The 27324-nt window shown below is 46.2% G+C and overlaps 1 protein-coding gene across 1 annotated transcript in view; it reads right to left on the bottom strand.

Moving 5' to 3' along the window:
- The window catches only part of si:ch211-168d23.3 (BRD4-interacting chromatin-remodeling complex-associated protein), a 42621-nt gene that overhangs the window by 7547 nt on the left and 7750 nt on the right, over positions 1-27324 (bottom strand). The window contains exons 3-13 of the mRNA XM_046367741.1: positions 25345-25469; positions 25165-25207; positions 20215-20283; positions 16731-18301; positions 10612-10849; positions 9934-10398; positions 5951-6693; positions 5438-5901; positions 3079-3238; positions 1739-1887; positions 1261-1355 (exon numbers count right to left, since the gene is read on the bottom strand). Coding sequence (XP_046223697.1) covers positions 1261-1355; positions 1739-1887; positions 3079-3238; positions 5438-5901; positions 5951-6693; positions 9934-10398; positions 10612-10849; positions 16731-18301; positions 20215-20283; positions 25165-25207; positions 25345-25469 — 4122 coding nt within the window. The remainder of the gene's footprint in view (positions 1-1260; positions 1356-1738; positions 1888-3078; positions 3239-5437; positions 5902-5950; positions 6694-9933; positions 10399-10611; positions 10850-16730; positions 18302-20214; positions 20284-25164; positions 25208-25344; positions 25470-27324) is intronic.

Below are 27324 nucleotides of genomic sequence, written 5' to 3'. Positions count from 1 at the left end.
ACTTCCTAACTGATGTCTTGAGATGTTGCTTCAATATATCCACATAATTTTCCTCCCTCATGAAGCCATCTATTTTGTGAAGTGCACCAGTCTCCTGCAGCAAAGCACCCCCATAACATGATGCTGCCACCCCCGTGCTTCACGGTTGGGATGGTGTTCTTTGACTTGCAAACCTCCCACTTTTTCCTCCAAACATAACAATGGTCATTATGGCCAAACAGTTATATTTTTGTCAGACCAGAGGACATTTCTCCAAAAAGTATGATCTTTGTCCCCATGTGCAGTTGCAAACCGTAGTCTTGTTTTTTTATGGCGGTTTTGGAGCAGTGGCTTCTTCCTTGCTGAGCGGCCTTTCAGGTTATGTCGATATAGGACTCGTTTTACTGTGGATATAGATACTTTTGTACATGTTTCCTCCAGCATCTTCACAAGGTCCTTTGCTGTTGTTCTGGGATTGATTTGCACTTCTTGCACCAAAGTACGTTCATCTCTAGGAGACAGAACGTGTCTTCTTCCTCAGCGGTATGACAGCTGCGTGGTCCCATGGTGTTTATACTTGAGTACTATTGTTTGTACAGATGAATGTGGTACCTTCAGGCATTTGGAAATTGCTCCCAAGGATGAACCAGACTTGTGGAGGTCTGCAATTTTTTTTTCTGAGGTCTTGGCTGATTTCTTTTGATTTTCCGATGATGTCAAGCAAAGAGGCACTGAGTTTGAAGGTCGGCCTTGAAATACATCCACAGGTACACCTCCAATTGACTCAAATGATGTCAATTAACCTATCAGAAGCTTCTAAAGCCATGACATCATTTTCTGGAATTTTCCAAGCTGCTTAAAGGCACAATAAACTTAGTGTATGTATACATCTGAACCACTGGAATTGTGATACAGTGAATTATAAGTGAAATCTGTCTGTAAACAATTGTTGGAAAAATTACTTGTGTCAAGCACAAAGTAGATGTCCTAAACAACTTGCCAAAACTATAATATGTTAACAAGAAATTTGCGGAGTGGTTGAAAATGAGATTTAATGACTCCAACCTTAGTGTATGTAAACTTCCGACTTCAACTGTAAAATTGAAAACAGTAGTGGTCCTAGAACTGACCCTTGAGGAACTCCAAAACTAAAAACTTAGAGGAATTTCCATCCAATAAAAGCAAAATACAGAAGAAAATAAAATAACTTTAGCAAAGACAGTTGCGATTTATGATTTAGGAGAAAAAAAGGGAAATATAGATGCGTGAGCAGTGTCGTACCAGTGCCTCCCCGAGCAGTAGCTGTCTGTATTTGTTGAGCATGTCCTTGGTGCGTTTCAGTAGGAACCCTGACACAGTGTCAAACTGCTTGTCCACTGGAGAGAGAAGGGGACACGTCAATAATCAGACATACAGATACTCGTAATGGCATCATGCTCCCGTTTTTACTACATTCTTAGAAAAACAAGGTTATATCTACAACATAATAGGGTTGCTCAGCTGTCCCCATGGGATAACTTTTTGAGGTATAACTTTTGGGTTCCATGTAGAACCCTTTTGGGTTCCAGTTTAAACCCTTTTGGGCTCCATGTAGAACCCTTTTTGTAGAACCATTGTGGGTTCCATGTAGAACCCTTTTGGGTTCCATGTAGAACCCTTTTTGTAGAACCCTTTTCACAAAGGGTTCCTTTTTGAACCCCTTTTTCTCTAAGAGTGTACTGCCAGTCTCTACAGAGTGAATTAAAAGCGGTGTTCTGACCTAAGTTGAAGTCGTCCTGACTAGGCAGGTGTCCGGCACAGGTGTGGTATGGTAACAGGTGTGTCACAGCCTCCCCCAATGAGGAGAAGGGAGAACAGATGTAAGGACTCTGGACCGGTCTCTGGTCCTGACACAGCTGCTGCTGGAGCCTGAGGATGACATCACAGACACTAGGTTTGGGTTCAAACAATGTAAAAGTCACCAGAGGATCAATACTCTGCTCCTGCTGTTTTTAAAAGCCATTTTATCTGCTTCCCCAGAGTCCGATGAACTCATGGATACAATTTGTATGTCTCTGCATCCAACATGAAGGAAGTTAGAGGTAGTTTAATGAACAAATGCTAACTAGCGTTAGCGCAATGACTTCATTGCCAAATATCCCTTTAAGGATGAACCGTTGCACCATAAAACAGCAGGGCATCTGTCCTTCTTTCCCAGAAAACCTTTTGGTACTGCACTTCATCATCATGCGATATGGACGTCGTCAATATCAGAGACTGACGACCTGACGTGTCCTGCTTCTCACCTGCACATCGTTTCAGTCAGTCTCTGCTCTCTCTCCTTCGCCACAGGACCGGCCACCTGGTATGGATGAGATATGACCTTAGGTTTACTGGAGATTGAAGAATCTGAGTAGAATGAAGAGTATCGTGGTTTCAGAATCTGAGTAGTATCGTGGTTTCAGAATCTGAGTAGTATCGTGGTTTCAGAATCTGAGTAGTATAGTGGTTTCAGAATCTGAGTAGTATCGTAGTTTCAGAATCTGAGTAGTATCGTGGTTTCAGAATCTGAGTAGTATAGTGGTTTCAGAATCTGAGTAGTATAGTGGTTTCAGAATCTGAGTAGTATCGTGGTTTCAGAATCTGAGTAGTATCGTAGTTTCAGAATCTGAGTAGTATCGTAGTTTCAGAATCTGAGTAGTATCGTGGTTTCAGAATCTGAGTAGTATCGTGGTTTCAGAATCTGAGTAGTATCGTGGTTTCAGAATCTGAGTAGTATCGTGGTTTCAGAATCTGAGTAGGTTTCAGAATGAGTGGTTTCAGAATCTGAGTAGTATCGTGGTTTCAGAATCTGAGTAGTATCGTGGTTTCAGAATCTATCGTGGTTTCAGAATCTATCGTATCGTGGTTTCAGAATCTGAGTAGTATCGTGGTTTCAGAATCTGAGTAGTATCGTGGTTTCAGAATCTGAGTAGTATAGTGGTTTCAGAATGTGAGTAGAATGAAGAGCATTGTGGTTTCAGACCAATATGCTGGATGGAAGGCCTAGAATCTGAGAATGGACATATCTGAAATGGCACCCTATTCCCTATAAAGGGAATAGGGGTCCATGTTTCTCACCTTTGTCTTTGACTGTTGGGCTGTCTGAACTGCTCTGAGCCACTGGTCCTGATCTCTATGGGATTGGGGCCCCTGGTCGTACTGGGGCTCCGGGACAGTGTGGAGCCACCGAACTGTGTTGGGCCCCTGGACTGTGTGGGGGCCTGGTGGCCACTGGGGTCTGGGAGAAGGTGGATGGACATCAAGAGTAAAGGCTTTACCCTCTACATCCATGGCCAAGGCAGCTGGTGGTTCTGAGCATTATAATACAGAAGATGATGGGGGTGGTGGTGATGATGATGGAGGTGATGATGATGGTGATGGTGATGGTGGTGATGGTGGTGATGATGGTGGTGATGATGGAGGTGATGATGGTGGTGATGGAGGTGATGATGATGGTGATGGAGGTGATGGAGGAGATGATGATGGTGATGGAGGTGATGATGGAGGTGATGGTGGGGGTGATGGTGGTGATGGAGGTGATGATGATGGTGATGGAGGTGATGGTGATGATGGAGGTGATGGTGATGATGGAGGTGATGATGATGGAGGTAATGATGATGGGGGTGATGATGAGGGTGATGGGGGTGATGGTGATGGAGGTGATGATGATGGTGATGGAGGTGATGATGATGGAGGTGATGATGATGGGGGTGATGATGGAGGTGATGATGGAGGTGATGGTGATGATGGAGGTGATGATGATGGAGGTAATGATGATGGGGGTGATGGTGGTGATGGGGGTGATGGTGATGGAGGTGATGATGATGGTGATGGAGGTGATGATGATGGGGGTGATGGTGATGGAGGTGATGGTGATGATGGAGGTGATGATGATGGAGGTAATGATGATGGAGGGGTGATGGTGGTGATGGGGTGATGGTGATGGGGGTGATGATAGTAATGATGGGGGTAATGATGATGATGGGGGTGATGATGATGATGGGGGTGATGATGATGATGATGATGGTGGTGATATGGTGATGATGATGGGGGTGATATGGTGATGGTTGTGATGTGATGATTGTATGGATGATGGTGATGATGATGATTTTGGTGATGTTGGTAGTAGTGGTGATGATGATGGTGTTGGTAGTGGTGGTGATGATGTTGATGATGGTTTTGGTGATGGTGGTGTTGGTAGTGGTGATGATGATGGTGTGGATGATGGTGATGATGATGATGGTGGTGATGGTGATGATGGTGTTGGTAGTGGTGGTGGTGATAATGTTGATGATGGTTTTGGTGATGGTGTTGATGATGGTGGTGTTGGTATTGGTGATGATGATGGTTTTGGTGATGATGGTGATGGTGTTGGAAGTGGTGGTGATGATGATGGTGGTAATGATGATGGTGGTGTTGTTGGTAGTGGTGGTGATGATGGTGATGATGGTGATGATGGTGGTGTTGGTAGTGGTGATGATGATGATGTTGATGATGGTTTTGGTGATGGTGTTGATGATGGTGTTGGTAGTGGTGGTGATGGTGGTGGTGATGGTGTTGGTAGTGGTGATGTTGTTGGTAGTGGTGGTGATGGTGGTGATGATGATGGTGGTGTTGGTAGTGGTGATGATGGTTTTGGTGATGGTGGTGGTGATGATGGTGGTGATGATGATGGTGTTGTTGGTAGTGGTGGTGGTGATGATGGTGGTGATGATGATGGTGGTGTTGGTAGTGGTGTTGATGATGGTTTTGGTGATGGTGTTGGTGATGATGTTGATGATGGTTTTGGTGATGGTGTTGGTGTTGGTGATGATGGTGGTGATGGTGATGATGGTGTTGGTAGTGGTGATGATGATGGTGGTGTTGGTAGTGGTGATGATGGTGGTGGTGGTGATGATGGTGTTGGTAGTGGTGATGATGATGGTGGTGGTGGAGATGATGGTGGTGATGGTGTTGGTAGTGGTGGTGATGATGTTGGTAGTGGTGATGATGGTTTTGGTGGTGGTGGTGGTGATGGTGATGATGGTGTTGGTAGTGGTGATGATGATGGTGTTGGTAGTGGTGATGATGATGGTGTTGGTAGTGGTGATGATGATGGTTTTGGTGATGGTGGTGATGTTGGTGGTGGTGATTGTGTTGGTGGTGGTGATGATGATGATGGTGATGATGGTGGTGGTGGTGGTGATGATGTGTGTGAGGCAGGGAGACAGAGTGAAAGGAGTGGGTTAGGAAGACTGTGAAAGGGATCGTTAGAATTGTTGCATGATGATTTGTATTAATACTCTGTGTGCTGCCCTGATGGAACCCTATTCCCATAGGACTCTGGTCAAAAGTAGGACACTACATAGGTAATAGGGTGCCAACCCTAGTCAAAAGTAGTGCACTACATAGGGAATAGGGTGCCATTTGGGTTGCAGATCTGTGTGATCAGACTCACTGCTTTGCTTTGTGTGTTGCTGGTTAGCCTGATCTCCATGGGAGCTGGGAGTCACTAGGAGGGGGTCAGGCTGTGCTAGGAGGGGGTCAGGCTGCGCTAGGAGGGGGTCAGGCTGCACTAGGAGGGGGTCAGGCTGCACTAGGAGGGGGTCAGGCTGCACTAGGACGGGGTCAGGCTGCGCTAGGACGGGGTCAGGCTGCGCTAGGACGGGGTCAGGCTGCGCTAGGACGGGTTCAGGCTGCGCTAGGACGGGGTCAGGCTGCGCTAGGAGGTGGTCAGGCTGCGCCAGGAGGTGGTCAGGCTGCGCTAGGAGGTGGTCAGGCTGCGCTAGGAGGGGGTCAGGCTGCGCTAGGAGGTGGTCAGGCTGCGCTAGGAGGGGGTCAAGCTGCTGCTGAGGCACACAGACAGGTAGAGGAGAGGGGCTGGGATTGCTGAACACTGCAGTCTGGAGCTGGGGGGAGGCGCTGACAGGCAGAGGGGAGGGGCTTGAACACTGCAGTCTGGAGCACTGACAGTCTGAACACTGCAGTCTGGAGCTGGGGGGAGGTGCTGACAGGCAGAGGGGAGGGGCTTCTGAACATTGCAGTCTGGAGCTGGGGGGAGGTGCTGACAGGCAGAGGGGAGGGGCTTCTGAACACTGCAGCCTGGGTTTGAGGGACGGCACTTCCAGACCCAGATCCAGACCCAGCCAGTCCCAGGGAGGTGGCCCCACTTGGTGGGGAAGATAAACTGTCTTGTTGTGGTGTGGACCCTAAGCCCTGCCTAGTAAAGGGTGTGCTCACTAAGCCCTGCCCATTCCGGAGTGTTCTCACTAAGCCCTGCCCATTCGGGGGGGTGCTCATTAGGCCCTGCCCATTCGGGGGTGTGGTCCATAAGCCCTGCCCATTCGGGGGTGTGGTCCATAAGCCCTGCCCAGCCGGGGGTGTGGTCCCTAAACCCTGCTCAGATGGAGATTGGCATAGCAGGGTAGGAGAGTGGCATAGCAGGGTAGGAGATTGGCATAGCAGGGTAGGAGAGTGGCATAGCAGGGTAGTCTCCTTTGTCTCTGGGTGTAGTGAAGCTGGATAGGCCACCAACACACAAGGGCTGAGGGGCATCGCAGACTGGGCTCCTGCATGTCCTAGAACTGCTGGCTGGATGGGTGGAGGGGCCTCCTCCATCTCACTGGCCACAGCGGAGACAGTGTGATCCTCCACTGACACAGTCCCAGCCAGGCCCTCAGGTGATGGGGAGGGATTGGGAGGGGTAAGTGCTTGCTATGGTAGAAATTGTGGTGTGACGAAGGAAAACAATAAGGTTATGTTATGTAAATCAAGACAATATCTTCAACATTTAATTCAATAAACATTTAGAGTGGCAATCAGCAGTTCAAACCCTACCCTGTTTTCGGGTAAAAAGCTGAGGGACGGGGATGGAGAAATGTGACCACTCAAATTCATAGAGCTATGGATGCCAGGACTGATCATCCATGATATCAACATTATAGTTTTACCCATTTTACCCATACATTGTTTGTTTACGTGCACACTTAGAAATATTTGTATTTTTTGAAAGAAAAGCACATTTTTTTTGTGCATTTTAAAATAACATCAAATTGATCAGAAATACAGTGTAGATGTTGTTAATGTTGAAAGTGACTATTGTAACTGGAAAAGGCAGGCGTACAGAGGCCCATTATCAGCAACCATCACTCCTGTGATCCAATGGCACGTTGTGTTAGCTAATCCAAGTTGATCATTTGAAAAGGCTAATTGATCATTAGAAAACCCTTTTGAAATTATGTTAGCACAGCTGAAACTGTTGTTGCTGACTAAAGAAGCAATACAACTGGCTTTCTTTAAACTAGTTGAGTATCTGGAGCATCAGCATTTGTGGGTTCGATTACAGGCTCAAAATGGCCAGAAACAAAGGACTTTCTTTCTCGTCAATCTATTCCTGTTCTGAGAAATGAAAGCTATTCCATGCGAGAAATTACCAAGAAACTGAAGATCTCGTACAGCGCAATGTACTACTGGCAGCTTCATTAAATACTACCCACAATACTCCAGTCTCAATGTCAACAGTGAAGAGGCGACTCCGGGATGCTGGCCTTCTAGGCAGAGTTGCAAAGAAAAAGCCATATCTCAGACTGGCCAATAAAAAGAAAAGATTAAGATGGGCAAAAGAACACAGACACTGGACAGAGGAAATCTGCCTAGAAGGTCAGCATCCTGGAGTCACCTTTTCAATGTTGACGTTGAGACTGGTGTTTTGCCAGTACTATTTAATGAAGCTGCCAGTTGAGGACTTGTGATGTGTCTGTTTCTCAAACTAGACACTCTAATGTACTTGTCCTCTTGCTCAGTTGTGCACCGGGGCCTGCCCCTCCTCATTCTATTCTGGTTAGAGCCAGTTTGTGCTGTTCTGTGAAGGGAGTAGTACACAGCGTTGTACGAGATCTTCAGGTTCTTGCAATTTCTCGCCATGGAACAGCCTTCATTTCTCAGAACAATAATAGACTGACGAGTTTCAGAAGAAAGGTCTTTGTTTCTGGCCATTTTGAGCCTGTAATCGAACCCACAAATGCTGATGCTCCAGATACTCAACTAGTCTCAAGAAGGCCAGTTTTATTGCTCCTTTAATCAGAACAGTTTTCAGCTGTGCTAACATAATTTCAAAAGGGTTTTCTAATGATCAATTAGTCTTTTAAAATTATAAACTTGGATTAGCTAACCCAACGTGCCATTGGAACACAGGAGTGATGGTTGCTGATAATGGGCCTCTGTACACCTTTCCAGCTACAACAGTCATTTACAACATTAACAATGTCTACACTGTATTTCTGATCAATTTGATGTTATTTTAAATGGACAAAAACATTTTTTGCTTTTCTTTCAAAAAGAAGGACATTTCTAAGTGACCCCAAACTTTTGAACGGTAGTGTACATTATTTACAAACAGTAAAACAAGCTTATATTTTAAGCTTCTCGTAGGGTATGACAGTTGAACTAAGCTCATGAGGCATTTATACGTTCAATTCTTCAAGAATCAATGGGTACATACAGTGGCAAGAAGAAGTATGTGAACCCTTTGGAAGTACATGGATTTATGCATAAATTGGTCATAAAATTTGATTGGATCTTCATCTAGGTCACAACAATAGACAAACACAGTCTGCTTAAACTAATAACACACAAACACTTATACGTTTTCATGTCTTTAATTGAACACACCGTGTAACAGTGCAGGGTGGGAAAAGTATGTGAACCCTTGGATTTAATAACTGGTTGACCCTCCTTTGGCAGCAATAACCTCAACAAAATATTTTCTGTAGTTGCGGATCAGACCTGCACAACGGTCAGGAGGAATTTTGGACCATCCACAGAATATTTTGCCAGTAGCGCTGTGGAACATCCAGGTGCTCTTTTATAAACTTCAGACTTGCAGCAATGTTTTTTTATGGACAGCAGTGGCTTCTTCCATCATGTCCTTCCATGAACACCATTCTTGTTTAGTGTTTTACGTATCGTAGACTCGTCAACAGAGATGTTAGTATGTTCCAGAGATTTCAGAGATTTAGCTGACACTAGGATTCTTCTTAACCTCATTGAGCATTCTGCTCTGTGCTCTTGCAGTCATCTTTGCAGGACGGCCACTCCTAGGGAGAGTAGCAACAGTGCTGAACTTTCTCCATTTACAAGTTGTCTTACTGTGGACTGATGAACATCATGGCTAATGACATACTTTTGTAACCCTTTCCAGCTTTATGCAAGTCAACAATTCAGGCCCTGAGATCTCTTTTGTTCGAAGCATGGTTCACATCAGGCAATGCTTCTGGTGAATAACAAAATCAAATTTTGTGAGTGTTTTTTAAAGGACAAGGCAGCTCTAACCAACATCTCCAATCTCGTCTCTTTGATTGGACTCCAGGTTAGCTGACTCTTGACTCCAATTAGCTTTTGGAGAAGTCATTAGCTTAGGGGTTCACATACTTTTCCCAACCTACACTATGAATGTCTAAATGATGCATTTAATATAGATGGGGGCGGCAGGGTAGCCTAGTGATTAGAGCATTGGACTAGTAACCGAAAGGTTGCAAGTTCAGATCCCCGAGCTGACAAGGTACAAAATCTGTCGTTCTGCCCCTGAACAGGCAGTTAACCCACAGTTCCTAGGCCGTCATTGAAAATAAGAATTTGTTCTTAACTGACTTGCCTAGTTAAATAAAGGTAAAAAATAAAAATAAAATATAAAAAAATAGATAAGAAAAATACAAACATTTGTGTGTTATTAGTTTAAGCACACTATGTTTGTCTGTTGTTGTGACTTAGATGAAGATCAGATCAAATTTGATGACCATTTTATGCCCCAAAAAATCCAGGTAATTCCAAAGGGTTCACATACTTTTTCTTGCCACTGTATAATTAATTTATACCTCAACAAATGGATGGAGCAACTGCTGATTGCCCCTATAAGTCAACAAAAAGTCACAACAGAGAGCATAAAGGCTAGTTGACCTGTTGTAGATGATGGATGAAGGCCTGGGTGGGGCTGTGAACCTTCTCCACCCTTGGTTTTGTCCCTGTCTCCGTCTGGTCCCGCAAGTGTTTAGGCAACGTCCCAACTGGGTCCAGCAGGTGTTTAGGCAACGTCCCAACTGGGTCCAGCAGGTGTTTGGGTAATGTCCCAGCTGGGTCCAGCAGGTGTTTGGGTAACGTCCCAACTGGGTCCAGCAAGTGTTTGGGTAACGTCCCAACTGGGTCCAGCAGGTGTTTGGGTAACGTCCCAACTGGGTCCAGCAGGTGTTTGTGTAACGTCCCAACTTGGTCTAGCAGGTATTTGGGTAGCATACCAGGTGGGTCCAGGGCCTGTGGGGCCTCCAGCGGGGTCTGTAGGAGGGCCATTACAGGGGGAGAAGTGGACTGGAGACTGGCGGTGGTGGGTTGGAGAGAGGCATGCTGCTGGAAAAGGTGCCTTGTCGACTGAGGGGAACAACAAACTGATTAGAGAATGTTCTGGTGTACATTTGTTTTGCTAGTTTACTAGATCCACCTAGCATTTGACTTAGGAGGATATATTAATTAACCAATCAATTAACTGAGCACCAATCAATTAATAAATGAAGTAATCAACCAGCCAACCAACCAATTAATTAATCAATCAATCAATCAATCACTCAAGTGTTGACTTCTCACCTGAGGCAGGTGTGGGGACGCCGCTTGCTCCCTCCTCTCCTCATGGCCAGCTCTGTCAGGCAGCAACACTACAGACGCCTGCTGAACACTGATCTGTCCATCTTTAACGCCCCCTAGGGGTCTGGAGGTCTGGGGGGTGAAGGGCAGGCCCTGTACTACAGCAGGAGGGGTGGTGTTGAGGATGGATATCGAGGTCATGTGACTGTCTGGGTGGGTTGAGGTGAGCTGCATCCCAGAGCTGTTGAGGAAGACAGAGTGAAAGGGTGTAGTAGTAGTGTGGTTAAAGGGTATAGTAGTAGTGTGGCTAAAGGGTGTAGTAGTGCTGTTAAAGGGTGTAGTAGTAGTGTTGTTAAAGGGTGTAGCAGTAGTGTTGTTAAAGGGTGTAGTAGTAGTGTGGTTAAAGGGTGTAGTAGTAGTGTGGTTAAAGGGTGTAGTAGTAGTGTGGTTAAAGGGTGTAGTAGTAGTGTTGTTAAAGGGTGTAGTAGTGGTGTTGTTAAAGGGTGTAGTAGTAGTGTAGTTAAAGGGTGTAGTATTGTAGTTAAAGGGTGTAGTAGTAGTGTTGTTAAAAGGTGTAGTAGTAGTGTGGTTAAAGGGTGTAGTAGTAGTGTTGTTAAAGGGTGTAGTAGTAGTGTTGTTAAAAGGTGTAGTAGTAGTGTTGTTAAAGGATGTAGTAGTAGTGTTGTTAAAAGGCGTAGTAGTAGAGTTGTTAAAAGGTGTAGTAGTAGTGTTGTTAAAGGGTGTAGTAGTAGAAGTAGTGTTCTTAAAGGGTGTAGTAGTAGTGTTGTTAAAGGGTGTAGTAGTAGTGTTGTTAAAGGGTGTAGTAGTAGTGTTGTTAAAGGGTGTAGTAGTGTTGTTAAAGGGTGTAGTAGTGGTGGTGTTAAAGGGTATAGTAGTAGTGTTGTTAAAGGGTGTAGTAGTAGCGTTGTTAAAGGGTGTAGTAGTAGCGTTGTTAAAGGGTGTAGTAGTAGTGTAGTTAAAGGGTGTAGTATTGTAGTTAAAGGGTGTAGTATTGTAGTTAAAGGGTGTAGTATTGTAGTTAAAGGGTGTAGTAGTAGTGTGGTTAAAAGGTGTAGTAGTAGTATGGTTAAAGGGTGTAGTAGTAGTGTTGTTAAAGGGTGTAGTAGTAGTGTTGTTAAAGGGTGTAGTAGTAGTGTGGCTAAAGGGTATAGTAGTAGCGTTGTTAAAGGGTGTAGTAGTAGTGTTGTTAAAGGGTGTAGTAGTAGTGTAGTTAAAGGGTGTAGTATTGTAGTTAAAGGGTGTAGTAATAGTGTGGTTAAAAGGTGTAGTAGTAGTATGGTTAAAGGGTGTAGTGGTAGTGTTGTTAAAGGGTGTAGTAGTAGTGTTGTTAAAGGGTGTAGTAGTAGTGTGGCTAAAGGGTGTAGTAGTAGTGTTGTTAAAGGGTGTAGTAGTAGTGTTGTTAAAGGGTGTAGTAATAGTGTTGTTAAAGGGTGTAGTAATAGTGTTGTTAAAGGGTGTAGTAGTAGTGTTGTTAAAGGGTGTAGTAGTAGTGTTGTTAAAGGGTGTAGTAGTAGTGGTGGTGTTAAAGGGTATAGTAGTAGTGTTGTTAAAGGGTATAGTAGTAGCGTTGTTAAAGGGTGTAGTAGTAGTGTGGTTAAAGGGTGTAGTAGTAGTGTTGTTAGGGTGTAGTAGTAGTGTTGTTAGGGTGTAGTAGTGCTGTTAAAGGGTGTAGTAGTGCTGTTAAAGGGTGTAGTAGTGCTGTTAAAGGGTGTAGTAGTAGTGTAGTTAAAGGGTGTAGTAGTAGTGTTGTTAAAGGGTGTAGTAGTAGTGGTGGTGTTAAAGGGTATAGTAGTAGTGTTAAATGGTGTAGTTGTTAGAGGGGGGAGCAGGTAGCCTAGCGGTTAGAGGGGGGTAGCCTAGTGGTTAGAGGGGGGGTAGCCTAGTGGTTAGAGGGGGGGGGTAGCCTAGTGGTTAGAGGGGGGGGGTAGCCTAGTGGTTAGAGGGGGGGGGTAGCCTAGTGGTTAGAGGGGGAGGCAGGTAGCCTAGTGGTTAGAGGGGGAGGCAGGTAGCCTAGTGGTTAGAGGGGGAGGCAGGTAGCCTAGTGGTTAGAGGGGGAGGCAGGTAGCCTAGTGGTTAGAGGGGGAGGCAGGTAGCCTAGTGGTTAGAGGGGGAGGCAGGTAGACTAGTGGTTAGAGGGGGAGGCAGGTAGACTAGTGGTTAGAGGGGGAGGCAGGTAGACTAGTGGTTAGAGGGGGAGGCAGGTAGACTAGTGGTTAGAGGGGGAGGCAGGTAGCCTAGTGGTTAGAGGGGGAGGCAGGTAGCCTAGTGGTTAGAGGGGGAGGCAGGTAGCCTAGTGGTTAGAGGGGGAGGTAGGTAGCCTAGTGGTTAGAGGGGGAGGTTAGGTAGCCTAGTGGTTAGAGGGGGAGGCAGGTAGCCTAGTGGTTAGAGGGGGAGGCAGGTAGCCTAGTGGGTTAGCCTAGTGGTTAGAGCGAGGAGGCAGGTAACCAAGTGGTTAGAGGGGGAAGCAGGTAACCTAGTGGTTAGAGGGGGGAGGTAGGTAACCTAATGGTTAGAGCGTTGGACTAGTAACCGAAAGGTTACTGGATTGAATCCCCGAGTTGACTAATTTTAATCTGTCGTTCTGCCCCCTGAACAAGGCAGTTAACCCACTGTTCCTAGGCCGTTGTTGTAAATAAGAATTTTTTTCTAAACACATTTTTTTAGGGGGTGCGCTCGCTCTACCACTAAGGGACAGTTTAGTTGGCGCAATTAAGACAGTCTCGTGCTACAATTGTTTATTTTAATAGCGTGAATCGTTCCTGTTCACACCGAGGTGAAGAGTGGAATAATTGAAGGAATGAACCCGAGACTCCTATCACCTTTGGACAGCGGGGTGTTCCAGCCAGGCACAGATTTAATTGATTGTAAATCCTTTAACTGAAGTTGTGAGAGTACGATCCCCATAGTATTGGCCTTGTCAGGAGTACGATCCCCATAGTATTGGCCTTGTCAGGAGTACGATCCCCATAGTATTGGCCTTGTCAGGAGTACGATCCCCATAGTATTGGCCTTGTCAGGAGTACGATCCCCATAGTATTGGCCTTGTCAGGAGTACGATCCCCATAGTATTGGCCTTGTCAGGAGTACGATCCCCATAGTATTGGCCTTGTCAGGAGTACGATCCCCATAGTATTGGCCTTGTCAGGAGTACGATCCCCATAGTATTGGCCTTGTCAGGCGTCGTGAGAGTACGATCCCCATAGTATTGGCCTTGTCGGGAGTACGATCCCCATAGTATTGGCCTTGTCAGGAGTACGATCCCCATAGTATTGGCCTTGTCGGGAGTACGATCCCCATAGTATTGGCCTTGTCAGGAGTACGATCCCCATAGTATTGGCCTTGTCAGGAGTACGATCCCCATAGTATTGGCCTTGTCAGGAGTACGATCCCCATAGTATTGGCCTTGTCAGGCGTCGTGAGAGTACGATCCCCATAGTATTGGCCTTGTCAGGAGTACGATCCCCATAGTATTGGCCTTGTCAGGAGTACGATCCCCATAGTATTGGCCTTGTCAGGAGTACGATCCCCATAGTATTGGCCTTGTCAGGAGTACGATCCCCATAGTATTGGCCTTGTCAGGAGTACGATCCCCATAGTATTGGCCTTGTCAGGAGTACGATCCCCATAGTATTGGCCTTGTCAGGAGTACGATCCCCATAGTATTGGCCTTGTGTCGTGAGAGTACGATCCCCATAGTATTGGCCTTGTCAGGAGTACGATCCCCATAGTATTGGCCTTGTCAGGAGTACGATCCCCATAGTATTGGCCTTGTCAGGAGTACGATCCCCATAGTATTGGCCTTGTCATCATGTCTTGATCCCCATAGTATTGGCCTTGTCATTTGGAGTACGATCCCCATAGTATTGGCCTTGTCAGCTGTTCCTATTCCCCTAATCATCATTTAGTCTTCCCACACGATCCCCATAGTCCCTATTTATTGGCCTTGTCAGGCGTTCCTTGTGAGAGTACGATCCCCATAGTATTGGCCTTGTCAGGCGTTTTTGCCGTGATTGAGTACGATCCCCATAGTATTGGCCTTGTCAGGCGTCGTGAGCAGGTGAGTATTGGCCGATCCCCATAGTATTGGCCTTGTCAGTCTAGAGTACGATCCCCATAGTATTGGCCTTGTCAGAGTACGATCCCCATAGTATTGGCCTTGTCAGGAGTACGATCCCCATAGTATTGGCCTTGTCAGGAGTACGATCCCCATAGTATTGGCCTTGTCAGGAGTACGATCCCCATAGTATTGGCCTTGTCAGGAGTACGATCCCCATAGTATTGGCCTTGTCAGGAGTACGATCCCCATAGTATTGGCCTTGTCAGGCGTCGTGAGAGTACGATCCCCATAGTATTGGCCTTGTCAGGCGTCGTGAGAGTACGATCCCCATAGTATTGGCCTTGTCAGGAGTACGATCCCCATAGTATTGGCCTTGTCAGGAGTACGATCCCCATAGTATTGGCCTTGTCAGGAGTACGATCCCCATAGTATTGGCCTTGTCAGGAGATCCCCATAGTATTGGCCTTGTCAGGAGTAGATCCCCATAGTATTGGCCTTGTCAGGAGTACGATCCCCATAGTATTGGCCTTGTCAGGAGTACGATCCCCATAGTATTGGCCTTGTCAGGAGTGAGAGTACGATCCCCATAGTATTGGCCTTGTCAGGAGTACGATCCCCATAGTATTGGCCTTGTCAGGAGTACGATCCCCATAGTATTGGCCTTGTCAGGAGTACGATCCCCATAGTATTGGCCTTGTCAGGAGTACGATCCCCATAGTATTGGCCTTGTCAGGAGTACGATCCCCATAGTATTGGCCTTGTCAGGAGTACGATCCCCATAGTATTGGCCTTGTCAGGAGTACGATCCCCATAGTATTGGCCTTGTCAGGAGTACGATCCCCATAGTATTGGCCTTGTCAGGAGTACGATCCCCATAGTATTGGCCTTGTCAGGAGTACGATCCCCATAGTATTGGCCTTGTCAGGAGTACGATCCCCATAGTATTGGCCTTGTCAGGAGTACGATCCCCATAGTATTGGCCTTGTCAGAGTACGATCCCCATAGTATTGGCCTTGTCAGGAGTACGATCCCCATAGTATTGGCCTTGTCAGAGAGTACGATCCCCATAGTATTGGCCTTGTCAGGCGTCGTGAGTACGATCCCCATAGTATTGGCCTTGTCAGGAGTACGATCCCCATAGTATTGGCCTTGTCAGGAGTACGATCCCCATAGTATTGGCCTTGTCAGGAGTACGATCCCCATAGTATTGGCCTTGTCAGGAGTACGATCCCCATAGTATTGGCCTTGTCAGGAGTACGATCCCCATAGTTTTGGCCTTGTCAGGAGTACGATCCCCATAGTATTGGCCTTGTCAGGAGTACGATCCCCATAGTATTGGCCTTGTCAGGCGTCGTGAGAGTACGATCCCCATAGTATTGGCCTTGTCAGGAGTACGATCCCCATAGTATGCTGTACCGAAACTGACTGACTGACGAAGGAAACTTGAAGTTTTTATAAGATAATAATAATAATATAATAATATAATAATAATATAATAATATATGCCATTTAGCAGACGCTTTTATCCAAAGCGACTTACAGTCATGTGTGCATACATTCTATGTATGGGTGGTCCTGGGGATCGAACCCACTACCCTGGCGTTACAAGCGCCATGCTCTACCAACTGAGCTACAGAAGGACCATAACCTTTTTCCATTGAAGACATAAACATCTTTGCCATGTTTTTTTTACCGTATTAATTAAGGGCCTTGTTGTAAACATAGTGGACGATTTAAAAAAATTTTTTTTATCTATATATATATATATATGAGACAAGGTTCGAATATTGCTGTCCATCAATGATTCCCAACCAAAATTACTGTGCTTTGAGCAATTTTGACAAAAACAATGGATATATATGTTGCTCTATGAGTTGTGCATCGATGGTAGAATCTTATTCAGAATTATTCACAGGTGTAATGAGGTTCTTTCGACAAGTATGAACACACCCCTTGACTACTGTGCAAAGGGTGCGTAGACATTCACTAGGGCCCTGCATGGAATAGGGAGCCAATTGGGACTCAGGCTCTATATCACACTCACTGCATCAGGGTGATGTGGCTCCCTAGAGCAGGGCTGTGGAGCAGGGTGGCATGCTGGCCTGGACCCCCCTGCCCCTGGGACCCCTGGGGATTGTAGGCACCCGCCAACTGGGCTGGCATCTGGAAGACAGTAGGCGACCCTGACTGTAGCTGCAGGGAGCCAGAGAGCAGGGTTCCCTGGCGGAGGGAGAGCTGGCCTGTTGATGTGGTGCTGAAGACTGTGTGGGGGCTGAAGTTGAGCTGTCTGTGGTGGGGCACGGCCGTCAGGATCTGGGAGCCATCTACCAGGTGGTGGCCCATGGAGGGTGTCATACCCTGGACAGACTGGACTGTTGCTCCCTGGTGGCCAGAGGTGAACAGGGGCCGCGCGGAACCGCCAGGAAGCTGGGACAGGGTGACAGGTGATTGGCCAGGAAGCTGGGACAGGGTGACAGGGGATTGGCCAGGGAGCTGGGACAGGGTGACAGGGGATTGGCCAGGGAGCTGGGACAGGGTGACAGGGGATTGGCCAGGGAGCTGGGACAGGGTGACAGGGGATTGGCCAGGGAGCTGGGACAGAGTGACAGGGGATTGGCCAGGCAGAAGGAACTGATTCTGGCCATGGAAGAGACCTTGAGGCTGGATCAGGAAGGAGCCTCCTCCCTGGTTGACCAGCTGCAGGCTGACGGGCTGGGGCTTGGTGAGGTGGGGGGCAGTGAGGTGTTGGGCAGGCTGGGGATGGGGCTTGGTGAGGTGTTGGGCAGGCTTGGGCTGGGGAGGAGGGGGGGACAGGAGGATGTTTGACGAGGGCGTCCCAGGGAGGAAGGTGAGACCTGGAGAGGGTTTCTGACCAGGCCCACCAGGGCCCGGAGGCTTAGGGCTGATCTGAACGAGTCGGGGTTGGATGCTGATAGGCAGCTTGGGCTGGATGGGCAGGGGTCCTCTCTGGAGAAAGATCCCGGGGGCTGCAGCTGCTCTGAGGGTTGGGGCCAGTAGGGGGCGCCCTGTCAGGCTAGGAACTGCCTTCTGGATGAGGGAAAAGGAGGTGTTGGAGGCCTGTGCAGGGGTCAGGGAGAAGGAAGTCTCTGGCGGGGGTGCAGGGAAGATGTTCCCAGGGAGGAGGCCCATCAGCTGGGGAGCAGCAGGCTTCAGGGAGGGGCAGCCTGGTCCCACGGCCAGCAGGGATGGTTGGGGAGGCTCCACCGCAGCCTGGGTGTCCCTGTGTTGCGGGGTGGGGGGACCAGGGTGGGGGTGAGGGAAGGCTAGGGTTTTGGAGAGGAACGGCACTGCAGCAGGAGGGAGGAGGAGTGGGGGGCCAGGTGTGTAGAGAGACAGGGTGTGGCCCTCCCCAGGCCCTGTTTGGACGAGCCCCGCCTCCTGAGCCATAGTGTGCTCTGTGATGTCAGCCTCCTGAAGACTCTGCTGGAGAATGTCACAGGGCGGTACTTCCTCTTCCTCCTGCACTTCCTCTCCCTCCCCTCTTCTCTCCCCCCCTCCCTCGGGGGAACCCCCCAGTAGAGCCTCTTCCAGGAAGGACAGGTCAACGCATTCTGCAGGGGGGGTAATGTCATCTGACAACAGAGACATTGGGCTCTGAGGGAGGGAGATAAAAGAGTAGGAGAACATCAGAATGTTCCTAGAGTAGGAGAACATCAGAATGTTCCTAGAGTAGGAGAACATCAGAATGTTCCTAGAGTAGGAGAACATCAGAGTGTTCCTAGAGTAGGAGAACATCAGAATGTTCCTAGAGTAGGAGAACATCAGAATGTTCCTAGAGTAGGAGAACATCAGAATGTTCCTAGAGTAGTAGAACATCAGAGTGTTCCTAGAGTAGGAGAACATCAGAGTGTTCCTAGAGTAGGAGAACATCAGAGTGTTCCTAGAGTAGGAGAACATCAGAGTGTTCCTAGAGTAGGAGAACATCAGAGTGTTCCTAGAGTAGGAGAACATCAGAGTGTTCCTAGAGTAGGAGAACATCAGAGTGTTCCTAGAGTAGGAGAACATCAGAGTGTTCCTAGAGTAGGAGAACATCAGAGTGTTCCTAGAGTAGGAGAACATCAGAGTGTTCCTAGAGTAGGAGAACATCAGAGTGTTCCTAGAGTAGGAGAACATCAGAGTGTTCCTAGAGTAGGAGAACATCAGAGTGTTCCTAGAGTAGGAGAACATCAGAGTGTTCCTAGAGTAGGAGAACATCAGAGTGTTCCTAGAGTAGGAGAACATCAGAGTGTTCCTAGAGTAGGAGAACATCAGAGTGTTCCTAGAGTAGGAGAACATCAGAGTGTTCCTAGAGTAGGAGAACATCAGAATGTTCCTAGAGTAGGAGAACATCAGAGTGTTCCTAGAGTAGGAGAACATCAGAATGTTCCTAGAGTAGGAGAACATCAGAATGTTCCTAGAGTAGGAGAACATCAGAATGTTCCTAGAGTTACAGTGTGAGGGATAAATAATGAGCAACGGCTAGTCCTTGATTTGAACCCTTAGAAAAAAGGAAAGGGTTCCACCTGGAATATTTACAGTTAACATTTTAGTAATTGATTTAATTCAGCAGACAGATTTTTCACCTACGGCTTGAGGATTTGAACCTGTTACCTTTCGTTTACTGGCCAATGCTCTTAAACACTAGGCAACTTGCCGCCCGAAAGGGTTCTTGCTGGAACCAAAAAGGATTCTTCAAAAGGTTCTCCTGTAGGTTCTCCTGTAGGTTCTCCTATGGGTTCTCCTATAGGTTCTCCTATGGGTTCTCCTATTGGTTCTCCTATAGGTTCTCCTATGGGTTATCCTGTAGGTTATCCTATGGGTTCTCCTATAGGTTCTCCTATGGGTTCTCCTATTGGTTCTCCTATAGGTTCTCCTATGGGTTATCCTGTAGGTTCTCCTATGGGTTCTCCTGTAGGTTCTCCTATGGGTTCTCCTATAGGTTCTCCTATGGGTTCTCCTATGGGTTCTCCTATAGGTTCTCCTATAGGTTCTCCTATGGGTTCTCCTGTAGGTTCTCCTATAGGTTCTCCTATGGGTTCTCCTATAGGTTCTCCTATGGGTTCTCCTATGGGTTATCCTATGGGTTATCCTATAGGTTCTCCTATGGGTTATCCTATGGGTTATCCTATGGGGACAGCCAAAGGACCCTTTTATGTTCTTGATAGCATATTTTGTTTTGTAGGTGTGGGTTTGTCTGTGCATACAGAGGCTGACTCAGCAGGATGTCAGTGAAGAGCGAGGGAGAGAGGAAGGAAGGGATGGAGGGAGAGAGGGAGGCAGGCTCACCAGGGGGTCAGTGAGGAAGGAGGGAGGGAGGGATGGGGGAGAGAGGGAGGCAGGCTCACCAGGGGGTCAGTGAGGAAGGAGGGAGGGATGGGGGAGAGAGGGATGTGAAAAAGGAGGGAGAGCGCGGTGGAGAGAGGGATGGAGACTCACCGCAGGCTCAGTGAAGAGGGAGAGAGAGAGAGACAAACTGGTGGGTCTGTGAAGAGGGAGAGATAGAAAGATGGAGAGGGAAGGACACTCACCGGGGTGTCAGTGAAGAGGGAGGAGGGCTCTCCAGAGGAACAGGTAATGAGCAGGTCATCATTCTGCAGCTGGTGAAACAGAGAGACAATACCATGATCACACTGAGAGACGTTCACAATATAATATAATCATATCAATATCACATTCACAAGGTTTACAATACTATTATATTGATAACAGACATTTATGACCATAGAGATGACAGATAGTTAGACAGTTATGGCCATAGAGATGACTGACAGTTATGACCGTAGAGATGACAGACAGTTAGACAGTTATGACCATAGTGATGACAGACAGACAGTTATGGCCATAGTGATGACACAGTAATGACCAAAGAGATGAAAGACATTTATGACCATAGAGATGACAGACAGTTAGACAGTTAGAACCAGAGAGATGACAGACAGTTAGGACCATAGTGATGACAGACAGTTAGACAGTTATGACCATAGTGGTGACAGACAGTTATGACCATAAAGATCACAGACAGACAGTTATGGCCATAGTGATGACAGACAGTTATGACCATAGTGATGACAGACAGTAATGACCATAGTGATGACAGACAGTTGTGAACATAAAGATGACAGACAGTTATGGCCATAGAGATGACAGACAGTTAGACAGTTATGACGATAGTGATGACAGACAGTTAGACAGTTATGACCATAGAGATGACAGACAGTTATGACCGTAGTGATGAGACAGTTATGACCATAGTGATGACAGACAGTTATGACCATAGGGATGAAAGACAGTTGTGACCATAGAGATGACAGACAGTTATGACCATAAAGATGACAGACAGACAGTTATGGCCATAGTGATGACAGACAGTTATGACCATAAAGATGACAGACAGACAGTTATGGCCATAGTGATGACAGACAGTAATGACCAAAGAGATGACAGACAGTTATGACCATAAAGATGACAGACAGACAGTTAGGACCATAGTGATGACAGACAGTTAGACAGTTATGACCATAGAGATGACAGACAGTTAGACAGTTATGACCATAGTGATGACAGACAGACAGTAATGACCAAAGAGATGAAAGACAGTTATGACCATAGAGATGACAGACAGTTAGACAGTTAGAACCAGAGAGATGACAGACAGTTAGGACCATAGTGATGACAGACAGTTAGACAGTTATGACCATAGTGGTGACAGACAGTTATGACCAGAGAGATGACAGACAGTTAGACAGTTATGACGATAGTGATGACAGACAGTTAGACAGTTATGACCATAGAGATGACAGACAGTTATGACCGTAGTGATGAGACAGTTATGACCATAGTGATGACAGACAGTTATGACCATAGTGATGACAGACAGTAATGACCAAAGGGATGAAAGACAGTTGTGACCATAGAGATGACAGACAGTTAGACAGTTATGACGATAGTGATGACAGACAGTTAGACAGTTATGACCATAGAGATGACAGACAGTTATGACCGTAGTGATGAGACAGTTATGACCATAGTGATGACAGACAGTTATGACCATAGTGATGACAGACAGTAATGACCAAAGGGATGAAAGACAGTTGTGACCATAGAGATGACAGACAGTTAGACAGTTATGACCATAGTGATGACAGACAGTTATGACCATAAAGATGACAGACAGACAGTTATGGCCATAGTGATGACAGACAGTAATGACCAAAGAGATTAAAGACAGTTATGACCATAGAGATGACAGACAGTTAGACAGTTATGACCATAGTGATGACAGACAGACAGTTATGACCATAGAGATGACAGACAGTTAGACAGTTAGAACCAGAGAGATGACAGACAGTTAGGACCATAGTGATGACAGACAGTTAGACAGTTATGACCATAGTGGTGACAGACAGTTATGACCATAAAGATGACAGACAGACAGTTATGACCATAGAGATGACAGACAGCTAGACAGTTATGATCGTAGAGATAACAGTTAGACAGATATGACCATAGTGATGACAGACAGACAGTTATGGCTAAAGTGATGACAGACAGTTATGACCATAGTGATGACAGACAGTAATGACCATAGTGATGACAGACAGTTATGACCATAGTGATGACAGACAGTTATGACCATAGTGATGACAGACAGTTATGACCATAGTGATGACAGACAGTTATGACCAGAGAGATGACAGACAGTTAGGACCATAGTGATGACAGACAGTTATGACCATAGTGATGACAGACAGTTATGACCAGAGAGATGACAGACAGTTAGGACCATAAAGATGACAGACAGATAGACAGTTATGACCATAAAGATGACAGACAGTTAGACCGTTATGACCAGAGAGGTGACAGACAGTTAGGACCATAGTGATGACAGACAGTTAGACAGTTATGACCATAGAGATGACCGACTGTTATGACCATAGTGATGACAGACAGTTAGACAGTTATGACCATAGTGATGACAGACAGTTATGACCATAGAGATGACAGACAGTTATGACCATAGTGATGACAGACAGTTATGACCATAGTGATGACAGACAGTTATGACCAGAGAGATGACAGACAGTTAGACAGTTATGACCATAAAGATGACAGACCGTTATGACCAGAGAGATGACAGAGAGTTAGGACCATAGTGATGACAGACAGTTAGACAGTTATGACCATAAAGATGACAGACAGTTAGACAGTTATGACCATAGTGATGACCGATAGTTAGACAGTTATGACCATAGTAATGACAGACAGTTATGACCGTAGAGATAACAGTTAGACAGTTATGACCATAGTGATGACAGAGAGACAGACAGTTATGGCTAAAGAGATGACAGACAGTTATGACCATAGTGATGACAGACAGCTATGACCATAGTGATTACAGACTGCTTTGACTGAAGGGATAACAGTTAGACAGTTATGACCATAGTGATGACAGACAGTTATGACCATAGTGATGGCAGACAGTTATGACCATAAAGATGACAGACAGCTAGACAGTTATGACCATAGAGATGACAGACAGTTATGACCAGAGAGATGACAGACAGTTAGGACCATAGTGATGACAGACAGTTAGACAGTTATGACCATAGTAATGACAGACAGTTAGACAGTTATGACCATAGTGATGACAGACAGACAGTAATGACCAAAGAGATGAAAGACAGTTATGACCATAGAGATGACCGACAGTTATGACAGACAGTTAGACCGTTATGACCATAGTGATGACTGACAGTTATGGCCGTAGTGATGACAGACAGACAGACAGACAGAGAGTTATGACCATAGTGATGACAGACAGTTAAGACAGTTATGACCATAGAGATGACTGACAGTTATGACCATAGTGATGCTAGACAGTTATGACCATAGAGATGACAGACAGTTATGACCATAGTGATGACAGACAGTTATGACCATAGTGATGACAGACAGTTATGACCATAGTGATGACAGACAGACAGTTATGACCATAGTGATGACAGACAGACAGTTATGACCATAGAGATGACAGACAGTTATGACCATAGAGATGACAGACAGTTATGACCATAGTGATGACAGACAGTTATGACCATAGTGATGACAGACAGACAGTTATGACCATAGTGATGACAGACAGACAGTTATGACCATAGAGATGACAGACAGTTAGACATTTATTACTGTAGAGATGACAGATAGTTCTGACCATAGAGATGAGAGACAGTTATGACCATAGAGATGACAGACAGTTATGACCATAAAGATGACAGACAGACAGTTATGACCATAGTGATGACAGACAGTTAGACATTTATTACTGTAGAGATGACAGATAGTTCTGACCATAGAGATGAGAGACAGTTATGACCATAGCGATGAAAGACAGTTATGACCATAAAGATGACAGACAGTTAGACAGTTATGACCATAGTGATGACAGACAGACAGTTATGACCATAGAGCTGACAGACAGTTAGACATTTATTACTATAGAGATTACAGATAGTTCTGGCCATAGAGATGACAGACAGTTATGACCATAGAGATGACAGACAGTTATGACCATAAAGATGACAGACAGTTATGACCATAAAGATGACAGACAGTTATGACCATAGAGATGACAGACAGTTATGACCATAGAGATGACAGACAGACAGTTATGACCATAGAGCTGACAGACAGTTAGACATTTATTACTATAGAGATTACAGATAGTTCTGACCATAGAGATGACAGACAGTTATGACCATAAAGATGACAGACAGTTATGACCATAAAGATGACAGACAGTTATGACCATAGAGATGACAGACAGTTATGACCATAGAGATGACAGACAGTTATGACCATAGTGATGACAGACAGTTATGACCATAAAGATGACAGACAGCTAGACAGTTATGACCATAGAGATGGCAGACAGTTATGATCATAGTGATGACAGACAGTTAGACAATTATGACCATAGTGATGACAGACAGCTAGACAGTTATGACCATAGAGATGACAGACAGTTATGACCATAAAGATGACAGACAGTTATGACAATAGAGATGACAGGCAGTTATGACCATAGAGATGACAGGCAGTTATGACCATAAAGATGACAGACAGTTATGACCATAGAGATGACAGACAGTTATGATCATAGTGATGACAGACAGTTAGACAGTTATGACCATAAAGATGACAGACAGTTATGACCATCGAGATGACAGACGTTATGACCATAGAGATGACAGACAGTTCTGACCATAGAGATGACAGTCAGTTCTGACCATAGAGATCCTACTGAGCTAGTATTCCGATTGCTATTTTCTCTGGTTCTCTGTGACAACAATAGTTGTCTTTTCATCGTTCGTGTAACCATAAACAACACCTACAGCTATTTATAAATCAATAATACATTTGGCATTGTCTCTCTGAGATACATGTTCTGATTAACGCTGGATAATAAGATAAATCATTACCTCGTTTGTTCCATGAAGGAAGTTATTTAAGGCTTGGGGATCACTGAAGGAGAAATAGAACAGGGTGAAATATAGCTCTTAGAACAGGACTGGCTCATTTAAACATGCTATCTCAGACCAATATCATATTTCATTTCAATATTGCTTTTTTTGCAGAAAGATCTCGTCAGCAACGCTCACCACAAAACATCAAGCAGACAGGTTCCGTCTTCATTCTCCATGTCAACTGAAGGAGAAGAGGAGGACGAGGACGAGAAAGTCACATCACATAGTTCTCTCTCTCGTTCTAGATGCATCTTCAGCACCTGGTGACATTGAGATGTTTTTGAAGTAGCCATCGGAGCACACCTCATCATTCGGCAGAAAAAAATAATACTTCGAAAGCTGAGAACTTTATTCAATATCAAGAGATAGATTTGATTGCACATTATGGAAGGGGGGAGAAGGGCAGGCTTGGGTAGTTATGTAACAATGGATAATGTGATAGTGACAGGCACCTGCAGGAACATCCAAAGGGTGGCTTTGACAGAAGCAGGTGAACAGGCGGAAGGGAAAAACAGCTAATATCTACGCAGACTCGAGGTATGCAGACTCGAGGTACGCAGACTCGAGGTACGCAGACTCGAGGTACGCAGACTCGGGGTACGCAGACTCGGGGTACGCAGACTCGGGGTACGCAGACTCGGGGTACGCAGACTCGGGGTACGCAGACTCGAGGTACGCAGACTCGGGGTACGCAGACTCGGGGTACGCAGACTCGGGGTACGCAGACTCGAGGTACGCAGACTCGAGGTACGCAGACTCGAGGTACGCAGACTCGAGGTACGCAGACTCGAGGTATGCTTTCGGAGCTACCCAGGATTTTGAATAAATATAGGAAAACAGAGGATTCATGACATCACTGGGAGCTCCTGTGAAGAATGGTACCGGAGGTGACGACTCTACTGAATGCTCTCCAGTTACCTGGACAAGTTGCAATTTTTGAAAATGAAAGCACATGGGGAAAAACTTTACAGACGAGAGTAAAGGTGATGACCTGGCTGACAGAGCTGCCAAGGCGGCTGCCAAGAGAACACCTCTGTCACCTGAACTGGTTAGGAGATGCTCCTTGGATACATTACAGACATTATAGACATGTAAAGCTATCAAGGCACAAGGCGAGACCCAAATGCAGACACAGGAGGCAGATGTTTGGAGTCTTAAAATGTTTATTAATCCAAAAGCGTAGACAAGAGGATGGCCGTGGACAGACTAAAAGGTCACAACCAGTTCAGAGTCCAGGAGGTACAGAGAGACAGGAAACACAGGGATAAATACACTGGTACAGAGAGACAGGAAACACAGGGATAAATACACTGGTACAGAGAGACAGGAAACACAGGGATAAATACACTGGTACAGAGAGACAGGAAACACAGGGATAAATACACTGGTACAGAGTAGCAGACAGGCTGGTGGTCAAGGCAGGCAGGTACAGAGTGGCAGAAAGGCTTGTGGTCAAGGCAGGCAGAAGGGTCAGGCAGACGGGTACAGAGTGGCAGACAGGCTCGTGGTCAAGGCAGGCAGAATGGTCAGGCAGGAGGGTACAGAGTGGCAGACAGGCTCGTGGTCAAGGCAGGCAGAATGGTCAGGCAGGAGGGTACAGAGTGGCAGACAGGCTCGTGGTCAAGGCAGGCAGAATGGTCAGGCAGACGGGTACAGAGTGGCAGACAGGCTCGTGGTCAAGGCAGGCAGAAGGGTCAGGCAGACGGGTACAGAGTGGCAGACAGGCTCGTGGTCAAGGCAGGCAGAATGGTCAGGCAGGAGGGTACAGAGTGGCAGACAGGCTCGTGGTCAAGGCAGGCAGAAGGGTCAGGCAGAAGGGTACAGAGTCCAGAAACAGGCAAGGGTCAAAACCGGGAGGACTAGAAAAAGGAGAATGCAAAAAATCAGGAGAACGGGGAAAAAAACCGCTGGTTGACTTGGAAACATACAAGACGAACTGGCACAGAGAGACAGGAAACACAGGGATAAATACACTGGCACAGAGAGACAGGAAACACAGGGATAAATACACTGGTAGAGAGAGACAGGAAACACAGGGATAAATACACTGGTACAGAGAGACAGGAAACACAGGGATAAATACACTGGTACAGAGAGACAGGAAACACAGGGATA

This window comes from Oncorhynchus gorbuscha, linkage group LG10, assembly GCF_021184085.1.
Source record: "Oncorhynchus gorbuscha isolate QuinsamMale2020 ecotype Even-year linkage group LG10, OgorEven_v1.0, whole genome shotgun sequence".
In the NCBI taxonomy this organism is placed as follows: Eukaryota; Metazoa; Chordata; class Actinopteri; order Salmoniformes; family Salmonidae; genus Oncorhynchus; species Oncorhynchus gorbuscha.
Note: the sequence above shows the minus strand (reverse complement) of the source record. Positions and strands in the feature narration are given on the sequence as shown.